This window comes from Eleutherodactylus coqui, chromosome 12, assembly GCF_035609145.1.
Source record: "Eleutherodactylus coqui strain aEleCoq1 chromosome 12, aEleCoq1.hap1, whole genome shotgun sequence".
Classification (NCBI taxonomy): Eukaryota; Metazoa; Chordata; class Amphibia; order Anura; family Eleutherodactylidae; genus Eleutherodactylus; species Eleutherodactylus coqui.
In genome coordinates, this window is record NC_089848.1 from 22,798,626 (window position 1) to 22,825,564 (window position 26,939).

General features: G+C 40.1%; 1 protein-coding gene across 1 annotated transcript in view; it reads left to right on the forward strand.

The window, feature by feature from the left end:
• The window catches only part of CNTNAP2 (contactin associated protein 2), a 1,903,897-nt gene that overhangs the window by 1,109,828 nt on the left and 767,130 nt on the right, over nt 1–26,939 (forward strand). The window contains exon 10 of the mRNA XM_066585040.1: nt 19,278–19,458. Within this exon, the coding sequence (XP_066441137.1) occupies nt 19,278–19,458 (181 nt within the window). The remainder of the gene's footprint in view (nt 1–19,277; nt 19,459–26,939) is intronic.

Here is a 26,939-nt window from a genome sequence, read left to right on the forward strand (position 1 = left end):
AAATAGATTTTTGTTTTTATTTTTTTTTTATTTTATATGTAAAAAAAGTGACATTTTTATTTTTTTAAACTATTGAATTTTTTTTAAATTTATTTTTACTTCTTTTTTAGTTCTCTAAGGGAATTTTAACTTGCAATTGATCTCTAATATGGTATTTTTGGGTATTTTTTTAATTAGTTCAACAAAAAATCCATATAAGTTTGATACCAGCCTAATCTTACTAACCCACATAATAAAGTTAGCATGTCACTCCTGCTGCAGTGTGTATGCTGTCAAAAGTGTAATTCCCAAAAATGATTAAATTGTGTTTTTTCCATTTCACCCAACTTAGAAATTTTGAAAAGTTTTCAGTACATGATATAGAACATATGAGTCGGGAGGAGGAATGCTGCCACTCAATAGATGAAGCTATAGAGGTATTGCTCCATCTTCCTTATTTGCATAATTCTCACAGGAGCATGGATGGCCTTATAGGTCTACTCACTCATCTTATAGGTGTCTCCTCACATACCTTCTAGGTGCTCTCCTTAAGAAGAGATGATACCCTTCCTGCCCCATATTTTGCAATACGCGTCTCAAGACGCATCTTAATCTACCACTTCAGATTTAACTCCATAACCAGCATTTGTATGTGCTGATTTTGGTGCAGAATTTTCCATGTCTTTAGGTGCATATTGTGGAAATGTTCCTATGTGAAAGCACCTTTAGACAGTGAAACACAATACTCTGTGCATAGAATAGATATCCTCTACTCCAGTATACAAATTAATTTAGCTTTTAGAGCAATTTTGCTAATACAGCATTGAGCAAGGCAATCCCAGGCTTTTGTATGACTGCTGAACAGCTGTTGTGCCAATGCTTCTCCTATGGAAAGTTGAGACATCATAAATTGCAGCAAACAGTGGATAGATTATTTTTATACCTGATGTTTTCAATGCCTGCCTGTCCCAAAAGGTGGGTTTATGTGAATTACCACATCTTGACTGAGTTTCTGTTAATCCTAAATATTTCACATTTATATTGACTAGCTTGATTACAGCATGGCAGACATTGTACAAACCAACACAATGCCACTGTTCTTTTTAAACTGAAATACAGATATTCACCCCCCTCCCATGGCCTAAATCACCAGAGATACAGATGTTAATCCCTTCACTATCCTCACCTGGGATGAAGACATTTACCCCTTCACTGTCCTAGACCAACTGGGATGCTGTCATTATCCCTTCTTTACTTATTAGTTTCTGAGATGGATTAACCCCCTCCTATTCCACAAACCACCTGGAATGCAGATATTAAAATATTTCAATGTTTTAGACCACAATTATTTTACAAATACAGCCCCTTCACTATCCTAGGCCACTGGTAATGTTGGCATTAATCATCTAGTACCTAGACTACCAGAGATGCTCTAAATCTTCATATTTTGGTATTGTATAAAGCTATTTACCTGCTATGTGACACTGTCTACCTGTCGGTTGAATGGCTGATCATTTGGTGTATACTGAGTAGGTGAGAGATTTTTTTAAATGAAGAAATGGAAACAAAGTAAAGTATATTAAGATACATCTGTGCGCTCATAAATTTCTCAATTTCTTTCATTGAATGTTACTTCTATTCAGTTCTATAAATCATAATTACATACTGTAATAAAGCGTCATTGTCCCCTACCAAGCACTTCCAAAAATTAACCCTCACATTGAACACAGTTGCACTGATGGGATGTTGCCTGGTACAAGGTAATCCCATGTTCATAACTGAATATAATTATAAGGAATATTCAAAGGGCCACTCCAGCAAAAATAAAGTTTTCCATTGCTGCCACCCCTACTGATTACCTGTCACTCTCTGGAGGTCTCCTCTGTGTATTTCAGTCCCTTCCATGGCACTTATCAGGCATCATCTTGATAGAAAAATTTAGCTTTTACTTTCACAACAATCCCATGATTCATCAGTACAGCATTAACCATTGTTGTACCATTTCTGCCTGCTGGGTGGACAGCTTAATTATTATTAGTTTCTGTGGTAGGGTCAATGTAACACCATCATACAAACATTAAATAGAAACTAAACATGTAAGCTTAAGTAAATCTGAGTTGGTTGGAACTGAGATCACATGACCATCTGAGGAGGATTAGGCCAGGAGTTTCACATAGAAAATAACTAACCAAAGTAACACTAGTATACAGCACTATATACTGGGGAATAGCTACAATGAGTGAAAATAAATATTGGAATGGTCTTCCAAAGAGATCTCTTTTTTCATGGTGTTATATGCTTGACAAGTTTGATTTTCCTTCTGTGAACTCAATTTGGAGGGTTACTTTATAAGGGGACACACATAAGCTCTGCTCCAAATAGCACAGGCCATTAAACTCACCTGCATCGCAGTCAATGAATGATACATTTTAGACGCTAGAAGGTGATTTAGGTGATTTAGATGTTACCAGAGTTTTATGTATATTAGTTATGCACTTGTCTGTGTTTTTTCACTATTCTATTCTAGTCATCGTTGCCTAAAAATACCATCAAAATATTTTATCGCCTGTTTCCAATGTAACACTTAGCAACAATGTGACAGATAAGTATCTGGAGCAGCAATTAAAAATGTAACATCTGAAAGCAATAGAGTCAAATAAGGTTAAGCTTATAAATAGATTAGGCGATAAATGTCGGATTACTTGGACCCCCTCCCCCCGAGACCTGACAAGTCACTAGAGCAGCGGTTCCCAAGCCTTTCCATTTCTCCTCATTGTACAATTGCAGTTAAGAGACCTTTAAATGAAACAGCTGATTGCTGAGATGTTAACATGTAGCAGTGATGGGGAATGAGCATTCATATTAGGGCTTCTACAGATGGGCACATGCGCAAATATGCTCACCGCTATGGAGCGTATTTGTGCATGAATCAGTCCAAAGTCTTTTTTTAACTGTTTTTAAACTGTGTGCTATTGAGCGCATTAAAAAAAGCAGAAAGATAGGGCCGGACCTATCTTTTCTCGCACCTATTAAAACTTCCAAGCAAGAGTTATGCTAGTAAAAACGAAACCATTAAAATCAATGGCTTAGTTCCATCATGTTTTGCGGGCATGAAAATCATGCTTGAAAAATATTGCGCAATCGCGGTCATCTATGTAAGCCTTTAAGGCGGTTTCCGATGGCTGTATGTGCAACTACACTCACCACTATGGAGCAAAGTTTTTTTTCCTTCACTGGCTTTGAAAAAAACAGCAGGAATATAGGTGCTGCCCTATCTTTCCTGCATGTAGTTAATACTATGGACTGGAAAGATAGGGCAAGTCCTGTCTTTTCTCACCATTCCAATTAATGGACGAGAATCCCACTTGTGAAAACAAAACCAGTGAAATCACTGCCGCATAATTGGACAAGAAGACACCCATCTGTTTAAGCCCGCAACCTGTTAAAAAGGGCCCCCTACTGCAGGGCGTACATTTATGTCTGTCAGCAACAGCTCTGATAAGCTGCATGGCTGATCAAAGCTGTTAATCAATTCTGAGAGTGGCATTTAAATCCCCCGAATGATGTCTGGGAGTCCAGTATGGCCCCCTGCGATGAGATCGCAGGATGCCAAGCTGTCCCCCTGGGGTTGCTTGGTAGACTGCCTGCCCGATCGCAGTATGATGTAATGCTATAACATCACATCATACTGCAGGAGCAATCAAAGCATCGCAAGTTGTTGTCGCCTATGGGGACTAAAAAAAAAGTAAAAACAAGATCAATAAAGTTTTACTAAGTGTAAAAAGAAAAAAAAAAGAAATAGAAGTTTAAATCACTCCCCTTTTGTTATATTTATACTAAAAGAATCTAAATCATAAAACAAAAATACATATTTGGTATCACCATGTCCATAAATATCCTATCTATCGAAATAATGCATCATTTATTCCGCATGATGAGCGTCATCAGAAAAAAAAAAGAAAAAAGTTTTTCGGTACATTATATGGTACATTAAATAGCACCATTGAAAAACTCGTCCCACAAAATACAACAAGCCCTCATACAGCGACGTCGATGGATCAATAAAGGAGTTATGGTTTTTTAAAAGGGGAGTAGAAAAAACGAAAATGGGAAAAAAAGGGCTGCGTCATTAAGGGGTTAAACACGATAGTTGATTTGTCTTTCCATTGCAGTCTTCTGGTGACCACCTAACTGGATCCACTGACCCCCGGGAAGGAAAAGTGTTGTAGGCTTTATTTATAGAGTGAACAAACCATTTAAATACCCAAGTACATATAGAAAACCAGTAAGGCTGCTTCAGTACAGCGCCTGACAGTCCATAGACCTCTACAATAATCGTCTCTTAACATGTATTGCTATCAGCGACACTTTTATATATGATTAGACCTGATGCTGCAATCACTGCTTCATTCTACTTACAAAAGATCAAATTTCAGCATTATGTCCTGATAGGATAGTTCATCTAAAGTAAAGATCCATAAGTGCAAGGTGTGTTTAGTTTTCACGTTGCCATTTGTCTCCCGTCACTCTATCTCTATGGGGTCTCTGTATTGCCATATAACACATTGGGCATGTAATGATACAGATGTGTCCTTCCTTACATTACCTCTTGGCTTGACATCTCCCAAGATGCGTGGTGCGAGATTTGAAGAAAAAAAAGGATTTTGCAATATTTTATCAGGTGATCAATATACTCTATTTCTTTGTGTGGCCACCAACTCTGATGACTGTCACTTACTTCGGCTGCAAGACTGTCAAAAAAAACTGAAATTATACTAATAACACACCATTTAAAAAAAAATTATAATAAATTACGATATTTTCTTTTAGAGTGACAGCTAAGGGGTAACGTCCTCATGTAAAAATGCAGAAAACATAATCTGCTTATTTTTAGTCTTACTAGGACTGGGTATCTTTGTTGGTAATCTGGTACTGGATGGGTTAATGTGAAAGCCCCTGAAAGAACGATTTTTGCCTTTATAGACTTCGAAAAGAAATGTAGTTGCACTTTTCCCAAGTAGTCTGCTTAGATTGTTCTCCGGCCATGTTGATTGATTGATAAATACCGGTAATACATTAGATATATCCTTGGGAAGCAATTGCACTGGCTCACTTTTCAGAGACATTACCTAGGGCTGCTATATCACATCTCTCAGTACTTTAACCTTAAGACCCAAGTGTCTTGGAGTTCAAACAAATAATGCTGCTGGAAGAAGCTAAAACTCTGCAATAATTTTCTTTTAACATGTATTGCTATCAGGGACACTTTCCTTTTTCTTCTCCATTATATATAATTAGACTTTAAGCAATCACTACTTCATTCTACTCACAAAAGATCAAATTTCAGCATTATGTCCTGATAGGATAGTGCATCTAAAGTAAAGATCCATTAGTGCAAGGCGTGCTTAGCTTTTACTTTGCAGTTTTTCTCCTGACACTATCTTTATGGCTTCCCTATATTGTCATGTAACATGTTGGGCATATAATGGTACAGATGTGTCCTTCCTTACCTTTCCTTTTGGCTTGACCTATCCCAAGATGAGTGGTTTGAGATTTGAAAATGAAATATGATTTTGCAATATTTTATCAGAGAATGTATATACTGTATGTCTTTATCTGTGATGTTCATTCTAGCTTGTCAAGGGTTCTGCTAGTATATCACCAGAACATATTGCATCATGAGGAACTAGGGTGCTTGGAGAGATATTCCCATCTTGGACATTTTTGGCATATCTACGGGTTATACCGTAGATGTCTAATAGGCGTGGGTGTCAATTCTGGGACCCACATCTATCACGACAACGGAGGTCCTAAAACTGTGTCCTGATTCAACTATATTGCTAAGAGTGTAGGGAAACAGCTAAACTGGCTGTTGTCACATCACTACTGTGGGTTTTATTCAGGATAGCTAGGGTTAATATCTTCTCTCCTGAGGTAGAAGATAGCTGAGTTAGTGGCTGGTGATTGACAGTGGCGTCAGCCAATCTGTCAGGGATCAAACCAGGGACCTGTTCCGCTCCAGTCAGCAGCTCTCTCCCGTGGGCCATCCAGGATTTGGACTGTTCCTTGCTGAAACCCAGCCCTGTTCTATGTATCCTTCCTCCTGTTAATCCACTCCCTTCCCTGGCCCCACCCCGCTACTAATTGGGACTTCCTATAAAAGCCTGACTATTCTTCAGATCCAGCACTTGATTATTATGCTCACCACCCCTTGATCAAGCTCCTCTTCCTCCTGCTCCTCTGCAATTGTACTGATACCTCCTGCTGCTGACTTCTGGCTTTCATTTGTCTACGCTTCCACCTCTTCATATTGTACTGCATACAGATACCTCCTGCTGCTGACCTCTGGCTTGTATTTGACTACGCTTCTGCCTCATCCCCTTGTATTGCATACCATGACTTCCCGATAATGACTCCCGGTTATCCTGACTACTCTTCAGTGACCTGCAACTCCTATCCAGCACTGTTAAGACATAACACAATCAGTTCCTTCCCACTCCCTATATAACCTAACTTTTCCTCACTGTGAGTTGCTGGTTATTTTCAGTGTATTCCCAATCTAGTTAGCCTTCTTAGTGCTCCTGTCTGGGATCTGGCTCCTGTATTCTGGTTTGTCTCCTGTTTCTGTTTGCCTTGCATTCTTTGTTCTCGTCCTTTATTTACTGTCAGTTTATGTTTGTCCCTGGGTTCTATACTCCATCCCTGGTTTTCTGAACTCCAGTTCTGCACTGGACCTTTCCTCATAGAAGTAGTGGGGTCATCCCTTTCGAGTCAGGTGTTCTGCTGCAAGATGGGTTCTGTTGGAGTGGCGTGTTCTGGGTGTCCCGCTCTTAGCCACCTGTATAGCAAGCTGATACATCTGTCCTGACTGCTCAAGTACCAAATCCCCCCAGGGTTTTCTTGCAGTTCAGGATGAACATAACAGTTGTTTTTTGTTATTTCTATAACTCCCATAGAAGTGATGGGAAGCTGCTTAACCCTTTAGTGCTATATGATGTGAACTTATGTCCTGGGTGACTGGCACTTGCCACAGTAGGACATAAAATTATGCCTGTGTATGGCACAGGCTCAGAAGCCTGTACATTAAAACAAGTTTCATTACATATAGTATATATGCAGTAATTTGTGATTTCTTGAGATTATACGTTTTTATTCATATCTTATTATTTTGGAAGAACCATGTTTTTCACAATTTGTAGTATGGGGAAAAACAACTAACTTATGTAGGTGATTGACCTATTTTATCAATAGATGAGAATCTAAGTGACATAATATAGGACATAGGTTTTATGAGATGACATGGCTTATGTAGTTCTTGGCTACACATAATTGATGCCATGAATCACAAACAGTAATTGTAATGGAATGGGGACTGTAATCATGGCACATGATAGGCCTCAGTTGGTAGAAATGCCAACAGCATGAATCATCTATAATCAGAATAAGTTTATGTGTTGCAGATTCATGACTATACTATTCCAATATAGCTAGGTTGTTTAAGGAACACAATGTATCCGTGTCCGTGTATACAATGCTTTGCTTGCTTTATAGCTGACGTCTTTCCAGTGCTTCGAATGGTGTAGAATAGCCACAATTACAAGCCTACAATATGGATTATCAAATTACCGTTAGTTCTCAACCAAGACTCTGCAGGGAACAAAGGAGAATCCGTCTCTGCTGTTGTCCATCTAAAAGCAGAGCTTTATTAATCAGGAATGGATATGCGTACACTATCAACTGACACATTCCAAGCAAGACCCGTTCTTGTAGTTCAAAGACACAACAAAAATACCAAGATGTTTAGGTACATCGTACACAGAGTTCATGGAACAAGGAGTAGAGAAACTCCATCAATTAGATGAATTAAAAAATTAGCTCAAACAATGGATATAAAAGGTCTACACATCCCTACTAACACACCGTGTATTTGCCATGTAAAAAAAATCCGACAGATTAATCCTTTCAGATTCATTTCCACCCTCAGTGTGACTCGTTCTCTGTACAATCCCCTTGTTAAAGCAAATTGAAATCTCTTAGACTGGAAAAATTAAACATAAAAACTAAAATAATGTGTTTGCATAAATATACATACCCTAAAAGTAATACTTCATGGACCTTTGACTTTATTACAGCTTTCAGTCTTTTTGAGTCGGTGTCTATCAATATGGCACATCTTGACTTTGCAATCTTTGTCCACACTTCCTTATAAAAGCGCTCTAAATCTGTGAGATTTCAAGGGCCTCTCGTGTGTAGCACCATATTCAGGTCAATCCACAGATTTTCAACTGATTTAGGTCTAGCTTTGGCTGGGCCATTCCAAAACGCTGATCTTCCTCTGGTGAAGCTATTCTCCTGGTGATTTGGCAGTCTGCTTTGGGTTGTTATCGTGCTGAAAGGTGAAATTCCTCTTCATCTTCAGCTTTTTAGCCAAGGCCTGAAGGCTTTGTGCCAAAACGGACTGATATTTGGGACTGTTCATAATTCCCTCCATCGTGCCTAAAGCCCCAGGGCCAGCAGCAGAAGAACAGCTTCACATATAATGCTGCCTCCACCATCTTCACTGGGGGTATGGTGTACTTTTGGTGATGCACAGCATTGGTTTTGCACCAAACATACCTTCTGGAATTATGTCCAAATATGCCATCCTCGGTCTTCGTAGACCACAACATGTTCTCACACAGACTTCTGGCAGAGTTGATGTTGGTTTTGGAAAACAGACGCAGGCTAGGATGTTTTTCTTTGTTAGAAATGGTTTCCGTCTTGCCCCTCTCCCCCACAGCCCAGACATATGAAGAATATGGGAGATGGTTGCCACATGCACTACACAACCAATACTTACCTGAAATTCCTGCACCTCCTTTAATGTTGCTGTCGGCTTATTGGCAGCTTCCTGTTCCAAGTTTCTTCTGGCCTTTCCATCAATTTTTAGGGACTTTCAGTTCTTGGTGATGTCACTGTTGTACCAAATTTAATCCACTTCTTGTTGACCATCTACTCTGTGTTCCATGGTATATGTGATGTCTTGAAGATGTCTTGGCCCCCTTCTCCTGATTAATATATTCCAACAATCAGATCCCTTTGATGTGTTGTAAGATCTTTACGGACCAACTAAGAAAATCCTACTAGAAGAGCTAGAGTTTATATGTGGTAAATCAGAATCCCTGTAAATAATGGCAGTGGAGTGCTGACTACTATCTAACATTAGGTTAAATGTGATTGGCTAATTCTGAACACAACCACACCCCCAAATATAAGAGGGTGTTAACACTTCTGTAACCACATTATTTTAGTTTTGCCATATTTATTTTTCCACCCTGAATGATTTTAGTTTGTTTTTCAGTGGAATTGTACCGATAACAGGTCACACTGAGGGGGAAATAAATCTGAAACGATTCATGTTTGTCAGACTTTTTAACATGACAAAAACCTTACATTTTAACGTGTGTGTGTAGGCTCTCTATATACACTGTATCTAGCAGAAAACAAAACTAGACATAAAAATACCCTTATATATTATACATAGAGATGAGCGAACGCGTTCGTCCGAGCTTGCTATTCGTGCGAATATTAGGGTGTTCGGGATGTTCGTTATTCGTAACGAACACCATGCGGTGTTCTGGTAAATTAAACTTTCTTCCCTGAGACGTTAGCGCTTTTTTTTGGCCAATATAAAGACAGGGAAGGCATTACAACTTCCCCCTGCAACGTTTAAGCCCTATACCACCCCCCTGCTGTGAGTGGCTGGGGAGATAAGGTGTCCGCCTGATATGAAAGTCTGCCCCTCCCGCTGCTCGCTATGGATGCATTCTATATGCGCTCAATGGGGCCAGCGGCAGCAGCGCTGACCCCATTGAGAACATATAGAAGACAAATCCTTCTTCTCTGGCACAGCTGTAACAGCTGTAGCAGAGAAGAACGATGTTTGCCCATTGAATTCAATGGAACCGGCAATACAGCCGACTCCACTGAATGCAATGGGCTGCCGGCGATCGCAGGATGAATGGTCGGAAAGGGGTTAAATATATAACCCCTTTCCTGCAATTCATCCAGAAATGTGTTACACTAAAAATATATACCGGCGTATAAGGCGACCGGGCGTATAAGACGACCCCCCAACTGTCACCTTATACGCCGGTAATACAGTGGAGCAAAGAATAAAAAGCATTACTTACGTTTTTAGATGATCTGCGGCGCTCCTGCAGGCTGTCGCTCCCTCCTAATCCACGGCAGAGTATTCCTTTCTCCACGAAAGACTTTAAATCCCTGCCTCCAGAAAGACACGTGCCTTCAGCCAATCACAGCCAATGACAATGATGTCATTGAATGGCTGTGATTGGCTGTGTTTCTGGAGGCGGGGATTTCAAGGCTTGAAATCCCCGCCTCCAGAAACACAGCCAATCACAGCCATTCAATGACATCATTGTCATTGGCTGTGATTGGCTGAAGGCACATGTGCTTCTGGAGGCAGGGATTTAAAGTCTTTCGTGGAGAAAGCTTGTCTGCCGTGGACCAGGAGGGAGTGACAGCCTGCAGGAGCGCCGCAGATCATCTAAAAACGTAAGTAATGCTTTTTATTCTTTGCTCCACTGTATTACCGGCGTATAAGGTGACAGTTGGGGGGTCGTCTTATACGCCCCGTCGCCTTATACGCCGGTATATATTTTTAGTGTAACACATTTCTGGATGAATTGCAGGAAAGGGGTTATATATTTAACCCCTTTCCGACCATTCATCCTGCGATCGCCGGCAGCCCATTGCATTCAGTGGAGTCGGCTGTATTGCCGGTTCCATTGAATTCAATGGGCAAACATCGTTCTTCTCTGCTACAGCTGTTACAGCTGTGCCAGAGGAGGACGATCTTTATGCTGACAGTGGGGGGGGGGGGGGGGGGGCACTCTTGCCGCTATTGTGGCTTAATAGTGGGACCTGTGAACTTGAGATGCAGCCCACCATGTAGCCCCTCGCCTGCCCTATCCGTCACTGTGTCATTCCCATCACTTTCCTGAATTGCCCAGATTTTCACACATGAAAACCTTAGCGAGCATCGGCGAAATACAAAAATGTTCCGGTCGCCCATTGACTTCAATGGGGTTCGTTGTTCGAAACGAACCCTCGAGCATCACGGGAAGTTCGTTACGAATAACGAACACCCGAACATTTTGGTGTTCGCTCATCTCTAATTATACATTTTTTTCATGATGAGGGGTTTTGATTTGTTTGAAAGTATAACTGTTGTTAATAGTTTTGCTCATCTTTAGATGCTGAGCTGAATGTGATTGAGGTGGAGATGCTTGGGAGGAGGCCCGGTGTTTCATGCCCTGTGTGCTTAAAGAGGCTGCCTATTTATGAGCGTGGCTTGTCTACCAGGGCTGTAGCTGTCCTAAAATTGACATATTTATGTATAATTTACCCGAGAAACTGGTATGAATTATGCCAGAAATGTACAATAGATCGGATCTGGCATACATTTTTGTGACGGCGCACTGAAGATTCAACTCATATATTAAGAGACGTGTGCCTCTCCATATGTTGGGTGCATTGTGCACCAGTGAAAAAAATATTAGGACCAGTGTTTGATATGCCGGTCTTCATACATTTCCCACAGTGTGCATTATCTGTGCCATTTTATTATTATTTTTGAAACATAGCATGCTCCAGGTGTACTGTTTTTTTCAGCACTTTTCTCATAGATTTCTCTGTGGGAAAAAAGTGCTGAAAAAACATGTAAAAAAATTGTGACCAAAAAAACCCACTTTAAAAATCATTGTAAAAAAGCATGAGATTTGCAGCATTTTTTACAAGCCTGAAATAAACGGCACAAGAAAGTTAATGTGAAGACAGCCTGAAGGTTCCCAGTTCTTAATGATCCAACTATTATTTTCAAACATGTTACAAATCAAAATGAAAAATTGAAAAGTTCATTGCTAAAGCAGACCTCAGGGAGAATAATCGTACTGCTTGCAATAAACACCCCTGCTTACCTCTCTCAGCCCTTCCCTAATAACACACAATATATTAAAATGATTATAAATCCAACTAACTTAGTGTTATTATATATTAAAGCAGTAAATGACTCAGTCTGACAGCCACCAAACTCTTGGTGGGCAAGCATGCCAAAGAATAATATAACTTGATTAGAAAAAAAAACAGGGCACACGGGCGTTGTTGACCAAGGAGGATATCCAATAAGATGAAGAAAAACCTTCAATGGAGATAACCCATTGCACTGCTGAATAGATGTCTTCATCCGATCATAGAGGAGTGCCCATTGTGTACTCCTCTATGATCTCATGAAGACACCTGTCACGTCCAAGCAGGATACTCTGGATCCGTAAACCTGAAATACTACACAAATGCGCATCAAACTGTGGTAAGCCATAATAAACATCGCCACAAGAAAAACAGTGTCCCTAAAGACCCTTACCCAGGGAAGGGACCTGCCTATGCATAGCTAACCCAACCTAACAAAGGCAAACCTGACCATGTACCTAGGTCACTAGCAGACCCTACATGGCATAGGAGAAGACCACAGAAAACAAGATGAAAAGAATAATAACTGCAGTATTCAACTGACAAAGCTCAGGAAACAGCAGATCCAGCACCAAGTTCTGACTTCTATCACAGTTAGAGGAGGACTGAGCTAAGCCCCAGGCCAGGTTAAATAGACCTGACAATTCTGACATTGTGAATTTTTTTTCTGACGGCATTAATTGTGCACTATAAATAATACATTACTTTAATACATTTTATTTTTACAAACACTGCAATACTAAACATGTTTTTGTTTTAATTAGTTTAAATTGGAGATATGAAAAAAGGTTTTTTAACTTTGAATTTTTTTTCTGTAATTATTTTTTTTTTAAATTCACTTGTCTTTACTTTTTTTTTAGTTCCCTGGGAAAATTTGAACTTGCAATTGTTTGATCACTAATAGAGATGAGCAAGCACGCTCGGTAAGGTCAGTTACTTGAGCGAGCCTCGCTCATCTCGAGTAACTGCCTTCTCCTCTAAGCGTGCTTAGGGGGGCGGCGGGGGGAGAGAGAGATCTCTCTCACTCTCCCCCCCGCTCTCCCCCGCTTCCCCTCCCCCCCCGAGTACACTCGGAGGAGAAGGCAGTTACTCGAGATGAGCGAGGTTCACTCGAGTAACTGACGTTACCGAGCGTGCTCGCTCATCTCTAATCGCTAAACGCTCATTCAGACAAGAATGTTTTTAGCGCTGTTCTTATTGAGGCGCTACCATGAGTGATTGCTAGACATGCTGCATCAACGTGTCTTTCCATAGGCTTACAGCCTGCACCTCGGAAAATATCATGTGAACGGGCTGCTCAAGCTCTGTGAAGCAGCTCGTTCACGTGATATTTTCCAGACTATAGCAACACTGTTTTCTCGCTGCTTAGCAGCAGGAAAACAGCACTCATCTGAACGAGGCCTGATACTGTATTTTTAGGAATTTTTTTTAAATAGTTCAACAAAAAATATTTATAAATTTGATACCACCCTAACCATACTGACCAATAGAATAAAGTTATCATGTCACTATTGCCACAGTGTGTATGCTGTAAAAAAAAAGGACCCCCCCCACAAAGAAAAATAATGCAATTGTGTTTAACTTATACATTTTAAAAGGTTTTCAGTACAATATATAGAATATAAGAAGCGCACCATTCAAAAATACAACTCAGCCCACAAAAAAACAAGTCTAAAAAAGTTTTTTTTGAAATCGGGGAGAAAAAAAGCATAAAACTGGAAAAACAAAAACGGCCATGTCCTCAAGGGGTTATGTCTCCCCTACTGTCCCCTCTTTATTCAAGACAGTCAAATATTTAAATAGGGGTGTGCCAGAACTGGTTTGCACTCTACTTGAGATTATTTTTCCAGTAATATAGGGCAATTAAATAAAATCTATCCAAAGTGAAATTATGATGTAATTGGTCAACGATAACATCATAGACATTAGCACTTGTCACTAGAGGTCTGTTATCTCAAAGTCATTCCTATTTTTTGTGCTTATTAATTATTGGAGCAGAAAGAAGTAACAAAATTGAAATACATATTGTGCCAAGGAACTACATTTACCTCAAAATGAAAGCTCAAATCAAACCAGCCGTGTCAAAGCCTTCATTCTAGTGATATGCATGCAGGTTGTGTTGCTTTACAGATGAGCCACTATCCGTTGTTGCAGTTTACCTTTGTAGATATGAAGAATGGCCACCCTGAAAAACTATGTGCACTTCAGTTACCTGCCAGATGGCTTGAAGTTAAATCACCTGGAAGGGACATTGATTTCCCGAATAGATAGCCTTGTGGCTCTTCAGAATAATGACACCTCAACAACTAAGTTTTCCTATATGAAGTTACCTTGCAAATCTTCCGGATGTGTCAGACTTTCTCAACATTGAGTCAACGCTGCATATCATGAATGTTCGATGAAACCGATAAGTAACAGGAAAATAATTTGGAGTTTCCACTTTTTTGGTAAAATAATTATACAGTAGTTCTTTCTTAGTTAATTCACGTAGATTAAGTTAGAGACGTTTCTACACAGGGAAGAAATAGGCGATTACTGCCTGCGTCGCACAGTAGGGGGTTAGTCACAGTGCCTCAGTGATGCTCATTAGAAAACACATTTCCTCCCAATAGTGTTTCTTTACTGCTCACACTACAGGATGTATATTCAGTAATTTTACTTCTAATGAAGGAATAAAAGTAATCAAACAAAAAATAATCGCTAGCCCATGACCACAAATATGTGACTAAATCTCATTACTTGCTCCTTATTCTTTTTACAAACCCTGCAGAGAATATGAGATCATTGCCAACAGATAAAGGAAGTGCAATCTCATCAGAGTTAAAAAGTCTTACATTACCGTCCGAGCTGTAAAGTGACTGAACCTGCAACCACGGGGTTTGTTGATGGCTGCAAGTGTGAAGAGATTTAAGAAAGGGTTAAGTTTTTTCCTGTAAAACACAATACGCAGGGTTAAATTGTTTTCCCATCTGTGTTGGAGTCTCCTTCCGAAGCCTCTAGTATAGATCCGGCTTGCAATGCCAGACGAAGAAGTCATCCATGCCGGATCGGGTGACAGAAACCCAATGGAGCTCATTATGGTCAATGGTCTCCGTATGAAACTATTCAATTCCATCATAAAATGGATCCATTCAATCAGGGAAAACAAAATGCGCTAAAGCAGATGTGACAAAACCTTATTTGGTATTAACCCAATAATGCTCCAGGATGTACAGTTACATCATGGATGTTCGGGGTTTATATAGAATATGATAGTAAGTTATCCTGCTCCATGCAATGCGGGTATCGGCTGTTTCTCACAGCTGACACTAGCCCACAATAGCTTCAATTAGCGCTCCTGCTGATTGCTGCTATAAACTCTGTAAGTGTGAATGTCAAATATTACAGTGGCATTTGCATGCCTTGATCAAGGTTTGGGGCCCAAATTCCTGCCTCCTATGAGATGACAGGGTTTTGATCGATTTCCATGGCAACGAGGGGCCTTCTGAAAGCTCCAATGCTGCCATTACAGATTGCCTATCAAGGCATGCCTGTGGTACGGCCTGACAGATTGTGGTAATGTAATTCATTGAAGGAGTGGCAACAAGAAAGGTCATATCTCAGCCATATGGAGGAGCTATGCACAGAATAGTCTCGGGAACCCGAAAAACCAAGGGAAAAATATAGAGAAACCTGGCGACCCTGGATTATGTTTGAGTCCTCTACAGAGTTCACAAGCCTGTTTCAATAGACCTACTCACGAGGCTTAAGGGGGACACAGGTCCACCAAAATAAGGGACCAACAGGAATGCGCTCAAGGTGCCCCCTAAACTCCCCCCTTTTTTTCCTCTTTCCCTTGGTTTTTGTGTACGCGTGTTATGTGTGTTATTGTTGGAGTGCCTTACTATTCTGTCATACCTTCCTTTTTTTCTCTCCTTTCCCTTTTCCAATGAAAGGGATTTCTATTTTCCTAAAAATGTAACATTTTATTATTATTCTACTTCTCAGTTAGTTTCGCACCGATATAGTAAAAGAATAGACGACTGGGGGGAGTTGGTTTGGGTGTCTATTTTTGGGCTAGACGTACTATTTGTTTTATTTGTTGTTAATTTGAAGCTTTTTCTAATTATTGCACAATGTGAATTAAAGGTCCTGCTATTCCTTAATGTCTGTGAAATATTTGGAAAAATTTAATAAAAAGAGAATAAACATAATATAATACATTATACTGCAGGAGTGATCAAATAATTGCACGTTCAAGCCCCCTAAGTGGGCTAAAGAAATCTGTTTAAAAAGGTTAATTATTAAAAAAACTAAAAGGTAATAATAGTTTAAAAAAAAAACCTTTTCCCATATTCAAAAGTCATGCACCGTGGACATCGTCAGAAAAGAAAATACACAATGTCAAAATTTCTCTTTTTTGATCACCCAGTCTCCAGGAAAAAATGTAATAGAAAGTGATCCAAAAGCCATATGTACTCCAAAATGGTACCAATAGAAACTATAGGACATCCCACAAAAATAATGCAAAGGCTTAGAAGCCATTTGAGAACAAAATCTTTTATCCTATTATATTGTGTTCAAAACTTTGAAGAATCATGCTACTTTTCAAAAGTCTATACTGAATCTATTAAAGCTTAGTTCCAAAGAGAGGTAATTTTTTGAGTTAGGAACCCATTCGAAAGCAAATCGTCACCTGGATAAATGGACGTGGCGCATGGGCCCACATGTTTTAATCAAAATATATGCTAAGCACCTTGCTGACTGTTTTTTAATGCTATCCTACACCTTCAAGCCTCATTCAAACGGGCGCACAAAAAGCAGCCCAAAAAGATCACCGATCCCGTGTGGAAAAATTGCGTGAACAAAGCAGAAGGCGCAATCTACGTTGGCACATAATTTGTTTGTTCACATAATCCGTGATGCATGCTGCATGTTAATCCAGCTCACTTAGGAATCAATGGGAACTCCTATGCAACACGCATCAAAGATATGTCAGGTCCTAACTTTTTTCACAGCACGCACCTTAGATGTTTGCATTGTAGCCACACGTGTCCTATCTTTTGCAGGTGCGAGTATTTTGCGTGTCTAAAAGTTGTTCATGTGAACGCCTCTATGGGAAACCATTGGTTCCAATAGATGCAATCTTTTTGTGTGGCTATTTGTGCGCAAAAAAAAAAACGCTCATCTTAACGAGGCTTCAGACTGGAAAACTAGCCAACTGAGAATAAAATGTAATGAGTTAAAATCCATGTACTACTTTAGTAATGTGCTCAAGGCTCCTCATGAAGACGTGTTTAGTGGAGAGTCTGCTAGAAAGGTGGAATCTATTATGGCAGGCTCTTTATATTAATACCCATGGGTTTAGTGTCAAATGTTTAGAGATACATAGTGTAATATTTAGACAAACACATACTTTTTGGCCTTGTAGGGAATATACAGTATTATGTATTATATTAGGGGTTGAAATAGAAATAATAAATTATATCCATACAGAATTTCCAAATCCTTATTATTTTAATGTAATTACAAAGCCGTTAAATGCTATTCTACTTCTGCCACAATAAACAGGTCTTCCTGATGCAATGGTACTGGTGGATACTTCAATACTGGTTGGACCAGAATTTTTTTGCAATGAAGGAATTGGTCCTGGCCTAACAATGGATAGGGCTTCCTTGGAACTCAGGACCAGTGAGAGCATCAGTATTGATGCAATGGTGAACAGGACTCTCTGAGGACTCTGCTCATCATTGCTCCAATGGCTTGGACCCCATGGCTCATGTAGATCTAGTTGCTCCATTCTCAGTCTTACGGCTGCATATCTAGCATGAAACCATCAGTTGCAGGGATTCACAGAATGGAATGTAATACAGTTTTTGCACTCCAATTGCATCTAATTCATACAGAATTATGTGCAATGGGAGACCACATGTGCGATAATTGTGAACAAAATAAACATATTTCTTTGGCCTGTTTCCATATTGAATTTTTTCTCAAGGTTAAAGAAACTCAAACACATTTAGTACTTTTCTAAATCTGTTAGTAACAGGTGTTGAATAAGAAATAAAGGATACAACTGCAAGCAAAAACTAAAAAAGAAATTGATTAGAGACTTTATCCCTTCATTTGCAAGATAACATTTTTCCTATCTAGTGTAAATTGTAAGTTCAAGTTAAGTGGGTTGTCTCATTATAACAACCTCTATGCTGAAGGCAGTCCAGTGATCAGCTGACCACTGTGGGTGTGGCTTTAGCAGAAATATATCATAAATAGAGATGAGTGAGCACGCTCGGATAAGGCAGTTACTTGGGCGAGCATCGCTCTTCTTAAGTAACTGCATTCTCGTCCGAGCAGACCCCCCCCCCCCCCCCCCAGCTTGTTCGTACGAGAATGCTGATTTTATATTCTACCTTTCCACCATCGGTTATCTACCATATCCAATCTAAGCAATTTAAAAGCAGGGTATCTTCCCAGGCCTTTAGTCTCACTCTTCATTGTGGCTTTGCTCCACTTCTCTGTCTACCTATTTTCCCCATTGCAGTGGCCACTATGGGGAAAATGTAATATTACATGAGAGCCATTCACATGAACGAACATTCATGTAGTACATGGACCGCTAGAGTCCTTTGAAATGGACCTCCGAGTAGCTCTCCTTTTTGTTTATATAAAGAGTTGCTCAACAGGAGATTCTCCCCTTTGATGCCAATTTGTCCTGAAAGGGAATAAGAACAGGGGTTGTGTCCATGTGACAACCCATTTAAGATACTAATAAAGACTGAACAAGGGATAGAAGCAAGGCCGTAAAACCGTTACAGCACCTACAATACCAACGCAAAAGGTGAAATAAAATGGATATAAAAACAGGCAAGTGGATGGAACAATGTGTTCTTTCTTGGCATTAAACTTTATATATTGTGAACACAAATTTTAAACCTCCTAACCTCGGTGATAAAATAATGATTTTTCGCTGTGTGTTGATCTGATTTTGACCTTTTTCTGGTTGTTATTTTATATATTCTGACATATACTGAGCTCTTTTAATGCTTTCTGGATGAAATCTATTTTTTTTCACATTTTGAAACTATCTCGCTGTTAACATGTGACAGATTTTCCTTCACATTGTCAGCTCTGAGTTCCACTTATTTGCTTTAGTGAAAAAAGGCAAGCAACTCTTTAATTAATATTGTAGCTATTTATAAAACCGGGCTAACATGTGACATGGGTCAATAAGTAATTTAAGATGGTTCTGACATTTTCTTGCTAATTGTTTCCTATTTTCATGTCTTCAGGTTTCTACTCTAAATCAAACAGCTCTTATCATCCTGTCTACGACAATTCCTTCCAAGGGTGCATGCAACTTCTCCATGTGGACAATCAGCTGGTTGACCTCCATGCAGTAGAGCAAGGGAAGCAAGGGAAGCAAGGGAGCTTTGCAAACATCAGTATTGACATGTGTGCAATCATTGACAGGTAAGAGAATGACAACCCAGTCTAAGGCATAAACATTTATACATTAGATGTGATATGTAAAGGTGTACATTGCCTAAAGGGGTTTTGTAGAGTTTAGTAAACGCATTCAGTTTGGCCTCTATAGAAAGAGAACTCAAGAACTATACTTGCTTTTTAGAACACTGGGTAGTGATGTGAGGTCTATGGTTACATCATGTGAGCATGGCTACCAATCATATTCTGGCATTCCAGAGTTACACCTACAAGGTTATATTATCATATGAGGCTGCCCTTATTATACGTTTTTAGAAGGGTGCTAACAAACTCATTAATTGCTTTAGATACTGTTGCAAATCTTATGTTTAACCATTTATAAATCGGTCTAGTAAACTAAATGTGTTCTCCTGTTTGAGGATTACCTTAAAGGGGTACTCTCATCTTTTCCCTTTTATGGCATATCCACTTGATATAAGAGTCTGATACACCGCCATCTATCTCTAGAAGTGACCCCCTTGCCCTGGTCCATCTGTATGGGGCAGCTAGGGGGCTCAAGATTATGCAAAGAGCTGAGTAGCGCTGTCCTACACTTCTGAAGCGTCCATAGACGTGAAGGGAAGTTACGGAAACTGAATAGCCATGCGAGTTACTCGGTTTCTGCAACTCCTAAGTTATGGAAATATCATTGCTTGCTATACTACATTGTTTCCATAAGGCTGCTTTCACACAAGAGTGTGTTAAAGACCATAATATGGAACTAATGTAAATCTATACATCTATTCAAATACCTGTATTTTTTATAGTTGTGTTTTAAAAATGCAGCTTGAGCTATTTTTGTGTGTTTTTGACTCAATATTTGTATTTATTGGCATTATTTCCTTTTGGGCAAATATAGATCTTTATTTGTTATGTAAAAAATAAAACCAGTGACAGCAATTCTAGATCAAATACTGATGACATACAGTGTGATGTCATCTGTAACATGACCGTACTACAGATCTGTATTACGGACTTGTGACAATACATTCGCCTGAGATGTAGGGCTTCTTCACATGGGCGTGTTTTAGTCCTATTATGTGACCATGATAATCACAGCCGTATAACGTGACCAAGCAAAACCACTAAATTCAAGGCTTTTGTTTTCATTAGCTGTATTCTCGCACGTTAATAGTACGGGCGAAAAAAGATAGGGCTTGCCCTGTCTTTCCTGCACATGGTTAATACTACATGCAGGAAAGATTGGGCAGGACTTATCTTCCTGCTGTTTTATTCAAACTCACCCGCAATGGCTCAGAGTTTGAGTACTCCAAGAAGAAAAAAAATGTTCATGCGCAACTATGCTCCATAGCAGAGAGCATAGTTGCGCATACGGCCATCTGTTTTTACCCGTAGAAGCATTACTCACTGCAATACACTGTTTATACAATTCCCATTGACTTCTATGGGAGTTACAGGTGCACGGTAGCACAGCCCCGATCATCTGTTTTGATACTTCCGACCACCCCAGCCGCCTGATACAGAGGTGTATTCCATTTGCAGCCCTGATTGGTTGAGATGGGAATATGCCTTTGAATATACAGCGGATATTACTGTTCTCTTTTTTACCTTTATTTAATCACTGCCAAATGCAAACAACTGCTATTTCAGTAAAACATTGTGCGGAAATATTTGGAACATGTGGAAAATGTAAATGACTTCCTTTAAGTTAAAAATGAAACTCATTTAATGGTAGACTTGACAGCATTAAGCCAGTTCCTTTTTAGCAAGCACTTCAGCAGCAGTGAGATCACAAGGACACAGCTGCCGTTCTGACCGCTGCTGTTTGCTCACCTTTACCCGCGTGTTTAACTCCTATTTGTTCACATTTGTCTCACTCATCTGAATCAGACAGTTGTAGCTCTACAATGCGCTACCTTATGATTAAACTGATGAAGAGCAATGCAAGCTAAATTGCCTGTAGTGCTTAGACGGATGGAACTGATATGATGCACACCGCTACAGAGGTGTAAGCTGTAAATGAGAGTTCATTCCTAGGCCCCCCTCCTCTTCGTCATTCACACAGCCCCCGTTGAATAAACTATCAGCAGATTTCTCTTTCCGTACCATCTCTACACTAATGACAGCCAATTATATGCCTCTTTCCGACACATCATCCCTTCACTATTACAAAGTGTCAGTGATTGACTTTCCGCTGTCTCTGACATCATATTCTCTCTCTATTGGAAACTGAATCTTTCAAAAACTGAGGTTCTTGTGTTCCCATCGTCTACGAGCCTACCTAATGCGCCTTTTACATGGGACAAGAACCAAACGCTTTCCGTTTGCCTGAGTGACCAAGCTGGTGATGTCATCACCAGCTCATTCGCATCTTAGCAACAAGAATTCTCATTTACTAATCAGTGTTTCATATTCAAACATGTATCATGAAGGGTATTGTACCTCCTTAGGGAGAGAACCTAGAATGTGTGTGAATAGACTTATAAGGTCATTCATGCTCCTCTGGGTAATATGCAAATGGGAAGATGGAACAATACCTCTGAAGAGCCACCTATTGGAAGGCAGCATTCCTGCAAGTCAATGTTAGACTCTTTATACAAGCCTTATAGCAATGACTGTGAATTGAAAACCAAATCCATTTACATATTTCCCAAAGGAGCGGGGGTGGCATTATAAGTCTCTTCACACCTTCTAGGTTTGGGGGGGTTTTGCCCCTCATCAGTGTATAGTAGATTTACAACTTGGCTAGTGAATGGCCTATAGACGTGGGTCAGGAAGCGTATTGTTTCTCCTTAAAGAGCACCTAGATGTGCAAGAAGACTTATAAGGCCATCCATGCTTTTCTGGGAAATATGCAAATGGGAAGATACCCCTGCAGCGCCACCTATTGGAAGGCAGCATTCCTGCTAGTCAATGTTATAACTTTTGAAACAAGTCTTGTAACAATGACTGGGAATTGTAATCCAAAGCCATTTGCATATTTCCAAAAGGAGTATGGATGGATTTATAAGTCTCCTCACACACCTTCTAGGTGCAATCCTGGCAATCCTCCCAAAACAGCTATCTGTGTATGGGTTTTGGCTTTGGCTTGCAATCCCCAGCCATTGCTACAAGAGTTGTTTAAAAAGTTTAACATTGAGTTACAGGACTGCTGCCTTCCAATAGGTGGCGCTGTAGAGGAATTGGCCCATCTTCCCATTTGTGCATTCCTATGTGAAACACTGAATGATTAATGTTTGAGCTGCATGAAAAGGGAACGAGCCGCGCTGATCTTTATGCCGTCTGAAGCTGAATGAGAAGTGCATGATTCGTGTTTGTCATTCAGTTATTGGCTGCATTTAAACTGAACAATTATCGTTGAGTTCCACTGATTTAAGCTGAACGATTATCATTCAGTCTGAATGCACATAAGTCTGCTATTTTCTTTTCAGTGTGTGGTGCCACCAGAATTCCTAAGCAGCACATCTTTTATCATGGGGTCACATTTCACTCCCTATATTCACTTACTCGGACTCTTGTGTTACCTTCCCCTCAAACCTCCCTAGAAACCGCCCCTTTTTTTTTTACTGTTGATATCTCAAAAATACTTATTGTCACCCTGATCCATTTTTGGTTTGATTATGTAACTCAATACTAATCGGTCTTCCATTTACTAAACTCTCCTCTCTGCAGTCTACTCTGAATGCAGCAGCCAGGCTCATCTTTTTGTCCAATTGCTACACCAATATCTCAACCCTGTGCCAGACACGGCTCATTCACTATAGAATATAGTATATATAAACTCATCACTCTCATCCGTAAAGCTATCCACAATGCTGCACCAGCCTATATCTCTTTTCTCATGTCTGTCTACCATTTTAAGCCCCATTTACACGCAACAATTATTGCTCAAAATTCGTTCAAACGTATATCTTTTAAATGATAATTGTTGCGTGTAAACACTTCCATCTTTCACTCTTCGGCTGAGCAATGATTTTAAGGTAAAATCCATCGTTCAGCCGGAGAGAGATAGCAGGGACAGTGTGCTGTGTTCTCCACGGGAGCTGCTGATTACATTGTATTCAGCTGACAGCCCATGCGAAGACAATGCAGCTGAGTCCAAAGTCCAGACCACATACTGGGATATACAAACAGCTGCTTAAGGCTCATTTGCATGCAAATAAATTAGTGCCAATTAGTACTTTATGCAAATTGATCACTAGAACTATCAATCTTTCAATTGTTTGAAAGATTATCTTTGCATGTAAATGAGCCTTTACTCGTGCTTTCTATTCTGCTAATGACCTTTAGGCTAAACACCCATTTACACACAATTATTGCTCAAAATTCGTAAAAACAATGGCATATGAGCGATAATCATTGTGTGTAAATGCTATCATCGTGCACTTTTCATTTGAATGATGATTTTTAGGTGAGCTTAAAATCCATCAGTCATACCACAAGCTGTTAGCTCCATGGGAGCTAGAGATAACATTGCTTTCTCTTAGCAGCCCATGTCAGAACAATGGAGCTGATTTACAGAGCTCAGACCACCTGCTGAGTTCTGCAAGCAGCTCCTGGAGGCTCATTTGCACATAAATGAAGCTGATAAAGTATTAATAGGCATTAGTGCCCATTAGTACTTTATGCAAAGCAATTTCTAAAACTTTCAATCTTTCAATTGCTTGAAAGATTATCTTTGCGTATAAATGGGCCTTAAGTTCTATCATTGTTTATATCTCCCACTAGCATTTCCCAGAAGCCCGCGATCAAGCTATATTTTTTTCTCTGACTGAAAGTCATTGATAACGACAAATAAACAAATAGTGACTGATTTACACTGCACGATTATCACTCAAATAAGTTAGTTTGAACACATTTTTAGCGATAATCATTGTGTAAATGGCCCAATAGGGAGGCATAACATATCCCCTAATTTAACTCCATTCCCTTTACACCCCTTCTACACTGTCCCTCACAACCTGGTCACAGAATTCTCCACACACTTCATATTTTAACACATAAAAGATGGCTGTACCATTGTATACAACAAGTACTTTTTACCTCTTATGTTGCCCCTACTTTCTCATAAATTGTAAAATCTTACGTTCAAGCCCCTCACCCCCATTGTTTAAAGGCTATAGATACTTTTGCACTTTTGTTTCTTTAATCAATGTGTCTTCGGAAATGAAGACTTTTTGTAACTGATTTTCATTTAAAATGTCTGATCCTTTGGTTCCTATGCTTGTGTTGTTTTCCAAGGCTCTGCAGATCGGAGGATTGACGTATAAGTAAAATCTGTCAGTGAGAGTAAACTGACAGCTGCTTCTCAGCCCTTCCAGTAGCCTGCTCCCCTGAGCAAGAACAATCATGTTGGGGAGGGGGTGGGGGGTGGGGTGGGGAGGCATTACACAGCAAGGGATTTGTGAGAAATGAGCACTCAAGAGCTTTCTGCGGTGACAGAAAAAATCAGTACATAGTCATTTGTAAGTTCATGTGAGACTTCCTCTCAGGGGGGTGCAGTCTATAGAAAGCAGGGTGTCATTATAGATTACATTCATTCCAAGTCATAAGTAGTAAAAGAGGGTAAAAAAAACATGGTATGTCTTTAGGGAGAAACCTTATTACAGAGAGCTGTATGACAGTGTTAGGAAATGCTGATCATCTCACTATTCCCCATGCTCTAGCATGCTGCACCTTGTAGTACTACTATTTGTCATGCTTTGCTCTCCATCCAGAGCATCTGCCCCCACACCCACCTGCCCACAGTGCAATTACAAATTACGCTCCATTTTTTAGTGGCACTCATCTCTCACCACCTTGTCATTTGATTTAGATATAGCATTGTGTTGTGAGCAACTGCACCCTGTTTGTCTGTTCCACCACCAATCTCTCTCTCCCCTAGTAGGGGATATTAAATGGAGAGATAGCAATGTGTAGTATTGAGCGGGCATGGCAACACAGCCTCTGACAAAGGAGAGAGGAGAGGAAGCTGAGCTTGTGCTGATCAGTGCTGGGAACACCCAGCAACAAATTTCAATGCAGGACTTAAGACATTGCAAGTATAAGGCTTTCTAAATACATGATAAGAAAGACTCAAAGCAAAAAACAGATGAGTGCATCATTTATGTCTACAGGGACTTAGTAAGATACTGTATGTGTGTATAGATTGTTAATGCACGAAGGTTTCCATAGCCTTTAAGTGGCTTATTGGTTTAATATTGTATGCCATTTCTGATTTTATTGGTACATAAACCTTTTGATTCCTAAAGTGCTATGAAATATGTTGATATCATATAAGTGAAGGTATTATGTCATAAAAATATATTGAAACGGAACTGTTAAGTGGACGTCATTATAAGCCGTGGGTGACTGATGCCACTGTTAGGAAATTGTCCCACATCTAACAGTCTGCAGGAGTGGAAACCCCTTCCTGTGCCCCATCAGCAACCCCCACAATGAGATCAGGGGGAGCCGATGGGCTAGCATGGCAGCCTGGAGCCTACTGAAGGCTCCCAAGGTTGCCATGGATAGATGCCTATCAAGCTCTGCCCATGGCAGTGTTTGATAGGCATCATAAAAAAAATATCTATATACTTCAATACTGAAGTATTGCAGTTTATAGTACAGGTGATCAAATAATCAAAAAAATTATAAATAATAACAATTTTTTTTAACAGTAAATTTTATTTGCTACACTATGTGTAAGGGCCTCCAAGTGTTATTCTTCTAATCCAAGATATTTGTAGCAAACATTTCATCGAATCCTAGACTGGTAGAGTTAGAAGGGCCCTCCAGGGTCACGGGGTCCAACCCCCTGCTCAGTGCAGGATTTACTAAATCATCCCAGACGGATGTCTGTCCAGTCTTTCAAGACTTCCATTAAGGAGAATTCACCGAAATGCTGGCTCTGGTTAATGCTTCAATTCTCCTCAAAGTACTTGCATACATGTGATTTAATAATTTGTGTAAAGGTCTTTCCCAGTATAGGCAAATACTGAAGAATATTCTGATGACATTTGGTTGTAATGTCATTTGGAACATGTCCATAATACGGATCCGTACTACGGACAAGTTTCCATATGCTTGTCTGAAACAAACCTTAAGGGCTCATGTCCACGGGCAAAATATGATTTAAGATCCGCAGCGGATCTCCCGCATGCGGATCCACATCCCATAGGGATGCATTGACCACCCGCGGGTAGATAAATACCCGCGGATCGTCAATAAAAGGGATTTAAAAAAAAATGGAGCATGGAAAAATCCGGACCATGCTCCATTTTCGTGCGGGTCTCCCGCGGGGACGGCTCCCGCGGGCTTCTATTGAAGCCTATGGAAGCCGTCCGGATCCGCGGGAGACCTAAAATAGGAATTTAAAGTATTTACCATCCGGCGCGGGCGGGGAAGGTCAGCTGTTCCTCACGGCCGCATCTTCCTTGCTTCGGCTCGGCGGATGTGCCCGGCGCATGCGCGCGGCACGTCGGCGACGTGCCGGCGACGTGCCGCCGGCGTCAGGAATTCATCCGCCG